Source organism: Clupea harengus, chromosome 21, assembly GCF_900700415.2.
Source record: "Clupea harengus chromosome 21, Ch_v2.0.2, whole genome shotgun sequence".
NCBI classification, from domain to species: Eukaryota; Metazoa; Chordata; class Actinopteri; order Clupeiformes; family Clupeidae; genus Clupea; species Clupea harengus.
The window spans coordinates 17205254-17212518 of record NC_045172.1 but is presented as its reverse complement, the minus strand read 5'-3'; the positions used below and the strand labels follow the sequence as shown (position 1 = coordinate 17212518).

Below are 7265 nucleotides of genomic sequence, written 5' to 3'. Positions count from 1 at the left end.
GTTAAGATCAGGACTGCCCAGAAACAAGATAAACTGCAATTTCCTGATTAGATTCCAACGGGCTGAAATGATATGTTTGGTCATAAATAAAGCGTTGTCTCATCACGAGATTCATCAATCATCAAGTAGGTTTTTTTATCCTTGTTTCAGTATTATTTGTTTCGAATAGTTCGAATAATTCTATTGATTGTTTAATAATTAGTAGGCTGTATCCTAAAGCAGATTGTCATTTTAGCAGTTTTATTTTTCCAAAAAACACTCCCTACTTCCAAAAGCCCATATTTTATTTAGATTCCAGTATAATTTCACTGAACTATTCAGGAAATGACAGGGAAGAGTCATTTAATTAGAGACACAAAACAACGTGAATTCTAGGTGAATTCAAAACCTACACATCTATTCATAATGGCATCGACCGTCTGTGATTATTACATATGATCGTAAAACCCCATCAATAAAAGGTAATCGATGAATGACACTATAAGTAGCCAGCCATTCCATCATCCAGACCTGGTTTTGTGGTCGCCGCGAAATACAGGAGTCGGTTGTATTTGGATTGGTTGGAGAAGCATGGCATCGAAAAGCATTTCTCCGTCTCAGGCTGATAGAACGCTATACGCGCAGTCTGGATGCTGGGTTTCCTCAGTCTTTAGAAGTGAGTAGCCTACTGTAGGAGGCGAGGACTTATGCGGCTGAAGCGCAAGTGAACATGAACTTCAAATCTTCGAGGTAACAGTTTATCCAGTCAGGTGACTGTTAAGCATTGCATTCTGAGGGAAAAAAAAAAAAACGTTTTTCTGAAGGACTCTTCAGTCATACCTTGATGCACAAGGGCGGTGGTGTGGATATTCTTTGACCGCTTATTTTCCAGGACTGGAAGCCGTCTTTACCTCCGAGACACGTGTTTGGACCTCTAACTGGAACACTTTTCATTTGATCAGACTCTAAAGTTCAGTGTTATTCGCTCCGAGGCGCTGTCAACGGACGGACTGAACGCGACTGTTACAAGGCATTGGGTCTGTTTGTTGCGGAGTGCGACTCTTCCTAGGATGGGGAAAAGTGTGAAGACTGCGAAAAGTGACATTGGAGCCAATGGATTCGCATCGCAAATGATCTTCATACCTGTGATTTTGCTTATGGTCCTGGTGAGCACAGGAGTCGCCCAAGGTAAGATTTTAACATCCGTACCTGCAGTGAGTTTTCTCGGGCAACGAGAGGTGAATGATTCTGCGTTACGGGCTTATCGCTTGGAATGTGACATTTCATTTCATGTCGGAAGAAAATGGTTCCGTAACAAATACAAATCGTGGATATTTGAAAAGGATATTAGTTTCCTGATATTTTATCATCATCGATGTCTTCATAGTGAAGCTGTTTCTAAAAGAATCCGGACAAAAGGCTCCAGCGAATGCATCCATATCTGTCTCATGTGTTCGGTGAAAACATATGACATTAACCTAGGGTTGTGTCACCAATTATATATTTTATTTTGTTTGTATTTTATTTAGTGGAATTAATCGTACACATACTGTATGATGTTTTAATTAGGTGTACTCAGTGAAAGAATTTAGAAGTTTCGCATCAGCGCACTGCTTCGCACGCCGCCGTCTGATCTCCCTCACAGCTGCGCGTTTCCATTTGACGTGTTTTAGAAACTTCTCTGTAGGGGAATAGAACATTCGATAGTTTACTGTCAAACAAAACAAACAAAAAAAAGAAACAAACATGTATTTTTTGAATGACTAATTTAGGCTTATTTTAGAAGGTTCCCTACATTTACTTTACATTCATACTCACGCCGTCTTTGTTTTATATAGCCTATGTTTGCCATTATGTTTTTCCTCCATCGTTGATGATAAAATCTTGACTATTGATAGATGAAATGAACACTGCTTAACACTGACATCGACAGCGAGACTATAGCCTTTGGACAGTCAAGATTGAGTGCATCACTAAGGGCTATAAAAACCGGCCCGTTCTTCTATGCAATCGCGTTGGTCTCATTATAGGGTTGACTTGGTAGGATAACTTTGTTTTGTTCTGTTCACAGTTAAAACAAGTCAACCTTTTTCAAAAACCTTCACTGACACACATACTCACCCAGAGAGAGAAAGAGGGAGAGACAGATACAGAGAGAGGGAGAGATAGAGATAGAGCAGGGGTAATTACGATGTAATTTTGTAAATCAATACCCTTTGTTACAAATATCAGTCCATGGGTGCCATTTTCAGTGTGCATGCCTCTAAAAGCTCTCTGTTCAATATTTCTTTTTCCAGTGGTGTAATGTTGGTGTTTTGTCTGTGTTTTTCGCTATTTGCTTTGTATGGATTTTTGAAATGAATGAGTGGTGGTGGTTGTATAGCATGACTGTGCTTGTATCTTTTAAGACTCAGTTCTTCTACATGGCATGTGTTTGTCTGTCCTTGTTTGTTGATTTTGAGCGGTGCTTAGACAGGGACAGACAGTCGGTTTTTCGGCTGGATAGACTCTGTCCTTGTGTGCTGTTCACTGGGAAAATGTAGGGACACAGTGGGAGTCATCTGCCAACCAAGCAGACTGTTCAGAAATACCAACAGCAGGCTTGTTTCCTTTCCAACTAGGTCTTTTAGATTCATTTGAATTGAACAGACATATTCTTTTCATTGCAAGCAATGCAGGTTTCCATGTACTGAGACCTTAAAATGGATGAAGTCATTCAGAATCACAGTCTAGGATCAGAGGGGGTTTATGTGAGATCGACAACTGAACAATACATTTTGGCTGTGTCTGAGCTTGCTGGATGTTGAAGATTGCCTTGTCTTGCTGTAATCTCAAAGTTGGGCTACTACCGTGAAACCCTTCCGTTATACATTTGCATTCAGGTATTTTATCTATTGTGTCAATTCAAAAGGGCACACACTAGACAAAGTGAAACTAAGTATTCCGTCGGTTTAAGTGAAAACAAATATTATCCCTCAAATGTAAAAATCACTCACGGTTAATTTTTTCAAATCAAATATTTATGGCCACAGAGCTGAATATGTTGAGTTTCTCGTTGATAATGTCATCGTACATCCCTTCTTATGGCACTCTGTTGATCTGGGTCTGGGCTGATGCCTTCTCCGTCACTTGTGTGAGGGGTGCGAGGGGTGCGAGTGAGTGGGAATCAGCTTTTACGCAGGCACCAACAAGACCCTCATGCTAAATATGCACTGTGAGCTACACACCACCTCCTCAGTCTATGCTCCACAGGGGGAGCGAGATCCAGGCTGCCAACCCCCCCACCACCGACACACACACACACACACACACACACACACACACACACACACACACACACACACACACACACACACACACACACACACACACAGCACCCAGGCTCACTCTCCCACCCACCTCTCCCTCCCTCCTTCTCTCCCTCCAACCCACAATTGCATAGTTAATGAGGAAACGAGGGAAGGAAAAAGAAAGACAAGAGAAATACAACCCAGCTCTGGTTTCTGAAGGGCATTGCAGGATGACATAATCCTCCCTTCCATTCCAGAGCTCCACAGAGGCCCGTGTCGCAGGCGGTAATGGGAACATGAACCAGGTCGTTCCGTGTCCATTAAGAAGTCGATATTCGGGGGACAACATTGTTGGCGACTAATTAATGGCCCATAGTTTTTCTGTCTTTTGCTCCCAGTGTGGAAGAGCTGCTCACATTTGCCTCATCATTAGAAACAAGTGCAGTGTTTAAAACACTGCCTGATGTCGCACCTATCACATAGCCCTCTGCCAGTCGTTCATTGGGGCGCGAGACGTGAAGATGTCAGTCTTCACTTTCACCCTCTGGAGGTGTAGAGTTCAGATGACGAGGGTATGAAAGGGGAGTGAGGAAGAACAGAGAAAAGTAGATGGGATACGAGGAGAAAAGAGAGGAGAGGAGAGGAGAAGAAGGCAGAGGACAGAGAGGACATGAAAAGACGAGAAGAAGAAGAGAAGGTGAGACAGTGAGAAGTGGAAGGCAAGAGAGGAGAGACAATCATATATCAAGCAGAGCGGAGCAGCCCCGCGAATCTCACTATTCCCCCGGGGATCGGGATAGGGGCGAATGCCTCCATGCTGGAGATAGGCATCTGCTGGGTGCATGTGTGTGTGTGAGTGTATGTGTGTGTGTATGTATGTTTGTGTTTATGCATGCGTGTGTGTGTGGGTGGGTGTGTGTATGTGTGTGTGTGTGCGGGGGGGTATGTTTGTGTTTATGCGTGTGTGTGTGTCTTGGGGGGTATGTTTGTGGTTATGCGTGTGTGTGTGTGTGTGTCTTGGGGGGGGTATGTTTATGTTTATGTGTGGGTGGGTGCATGTATGTGTGTGTGTGGGTGGGTGCATGTATGTGTGTGTGTGTGTGTGTGGGTGTGTGTGTGTGTGTGGGTGGGTGGGTGGGTGCATGTATGTGTGCTTCCCAGGTAGAGCTGGCAGGGATGGCACGCGGGTGCCGAGAGAACAAGCAGATGAGGAGTGTGTGGTTCCTCGCCCGGTGAACCCCGGACAATGGCAGGACAGGAGAGGGCCTTGTCAGCCCATTGAGCGGCAGATGGGCGTGTGGATTTGTGGGCAGGAGAGGGCCGTCTGTCTGTTTGAATATGCAGATCCCTTTGTTTATGAAAGAGAGAGGGATGCCAGAAAGAGAAAAGGCATGTTTTAGTGCTTTTTCTCCTCTTTGGGATTTTTTTCTTTTAGTTTTTCCGGTTTTTGTTTTTGCATAACTGTAGGCACTGTCAACCACATCGAAAGCTATGAGGAGCATTTCATTGACAATGATGGCCATGGAGTTTAGATGAAGAGAGAGAGAGAGAGAGTAATATGGAGTGAGAGAGAGAGAAATATGGAGCGAGAAAGAGAAAGTATAAGAAACAAAGCCTCCCTGTTTGTCTATTCACTCATAATGACCGTAAAGACCGAGAGCAAAGCAAAAAGCCTGGGCGCCCGCAGAGTCGGGCTGTAAGATTAGTTCACTTTTTCCACCTCCCTCCCTCCCCTCTTCATTTTCATTCTGCCTCTCTTTTTCTCTCTCTCTCTCTTTCTCTCTCTCTCTCTCTCTATCTCTCATGTCTTCGTCATGTGTCCCCTTAGCTCTGTTTACTGAGTCAGGGACTAATGGATCTGTAAGAAAATATTTTCACTATTCAAACGGCGAGAGCTTTGGAGAATTTGTTGAAAGTGAAAGAAAAGCAGGAAAAAGCCCCTCACATGCCCACAAACACAAAAGCACACACACACTTAAATACACACCCACACACCCACACTGTGTCCAACAACATATACTGTTCTCTCACAGGCAGTATAGTGTGTCACTTTACAACCACCCTCACACACACACACACACATATAGACACACACACACACCAAACATATACCATTTTCGCACATGCTGTATTAAGTGTCGTCTTAGACGAGGACGTGTAAGAACACTGTGTAAGCGAGAATGCTATTACTATCATCATTACTCTAACCGCTTCCCTCACTGGCCTCTCTGCCGTCTCCCAGGGGTGCTGCTAAAGTTTCAGTCATCGCGGCCGTCCTGCGAATACACTCCCAGCGCACAAAGGCCTGCATTGTGTGAGGTGAGGGGTACTGTAGAATGACCTAGTGCTTAAATGTGTCGGTGATTCCCTGAGGGTGGCGCGAGCGCGGCCACTTTTCACAGAGGACCACTCTTTCTTCTCCCTTTGTTGTTTTTTCCTGCGGTAACAGCAGAAGGAGAGGTGTGTGTGTGTGTGTGTGTCTGTGTGTGTGTGTGTGTGTGTGTGTGTGTGCTGTCTGTATGTGTTCATACGCAGGTGGAAAGAAAAGGTCAGGCTTAGTTGCTGTGTCATCAGAGTTCTGTGTACCCCTCCATTCCCCCCAACCCCTACCAGCACCACCCCACCACCACCGACACACACACGCACACACACACAAACACATGCATACACTGAATTTAGGGGGTGTCAGCGCCTCACGCGATGTTGTTTGTCTTTCCCCCCTCGTCTCACCTTTCCCCTCTTGGAGGTTGTTTCTTTTTTTCAACAAAATCTCTTCTGAAAGGTGGCTTGCTGAGGTTGCTTCTCTTACCCGCCGTACCTGACGTCACTCTCTCCTCTCTCTCATGCTGCGTATTTAACATGCGCCGGCGTTCTCTTACATGTCAGTGGAGTAGAGTGGAGCTTAGTCACTCGTAGCAGCCAAGCCTGTACAGATACTCTCAACCCAAGAATGAGGCTCAAGGAAAAAGGAGAGGGGAAAAGAAGAAGGACAAAGGAAAATAGATGATTAAGGTTAAAGAGAGGATTGGAGCGTGGAGAGGGGAGGTATCATAGCCATAGCGCTTGCCTTTCCTTTCCCCTCTACAAAATGGTAGAGAGGTGAACGAGATAGAGTGAGGGAGAGAAGAGGAGAGAGAGTGAGAGAGAGAAGAGGTGAGAGAAGGCCTGAGTGCAATTAATCACACACTGTCACTGTCTCGAGCGTCAGATTGGAGCTGGCTGCTATTAGCAGTCCATTAGCAGGGCCCGGCACAAGTAGCACCACTTCACAGGCATTCCTGATGTGGAGAGGCTGACCCGGGAGCCTGAGAGGCTGTCAACAGCGGCAGGACACGAGGCCCCTCCTCATAATGATCCAGCCATTTACATTCACACCGCACCGCCCCACACCGCACCACACGAGAGGGGAGAGAGGGTGCGTGGAGGTATGGGTGGCTGAGCAGTGTGCTGATATCTGTGTATGTGTGTGGTGTGTGTGTGTGTGTGTGTGTGTGTGTGTGTGCATGTATCCACATTTGAGTGTGTGTGTGTATGTGTGTGATGTACAAATGTGTGTGTATGGTTGGTTGTTTGTGTGTGTGTGTGTGTGTGTCTGTCAAAGCCTTTCTTTTTGGGCGGATGTTCATCCGTCTAGTGCGATGTCAAGGGCACTAGGCGAAGGCGATCTCCTCCGTCTCGCTGTCTCACTGAGACCCCCACCTCCACCTCCACTGGCTGGCAGACCTCTCATCAGCTCAGGCGAGGCTGTGGCACGGGCGCCTGCCTGCCCGCTCGCATGCACAGAGCACGCTTCAGCAGCTCTCTGTGAGGATCCTTTAGACCCAATTACCCTGGAGGGTCAGGGTAATGCTATGCAGGGCCCTCGGTCGGCATGGAGAGCCTGACTCAGACGAGGAAATGGCGAGGAGAGATGATAGTTATTGCCAGTCAAGAGGCCTCTTCCAACGCTAGTGTGCAAGGGATGGGCCAGGGATGGGGGCTAGCCGAGAGAACACC

At 46.2% G+C, this 7265-nt stretch overlaps 1 protein-coding gene and 1 long non-coding RNA gene across 4 annotated transcripts in view; one reads left to right on the top strand and one right to left on the bottom strand.

The window, feature by feature from the left end:
* The first annotated feature begins 516 nt into the window (after positions 1-516).
* The window catches only part of unc5cb (unc-5 netrin receptor Cb), a 156994-nt gene continuing 150245 nt past the window's right edge, over positions 517-7265 (top strand). For 2 of the 3 annotated variants that reach the window (XM_031558359.2, XM_031558358.2), the window contains exon 1: positions 518-1167. In XM_031558359.2, coding sequence (XP_031414219.1) covers positions 1050-1167 — 118 coding nt within the window. In that variant the 5' untranslated portion in view covers positions 518-1049. Of the gene's footprint in view, positions 1168-7265 lie in introns of all 3 variants that reach the window. The other variant, XR_006151497.1, reaches the window with a different exon arrangement.
* On the bottom strand, positions 1488-3271 carry LOC122128612. Its single transcript, XR_006151498.1, has 2 exons — positions 1798-3271; positions 1488-1660 (listed from the first exon to the last, which is right to left on the bottom strand). It is a non-coding gene; the product is annotated as an uncharacterized LOC122128612 (long non-coding RNA).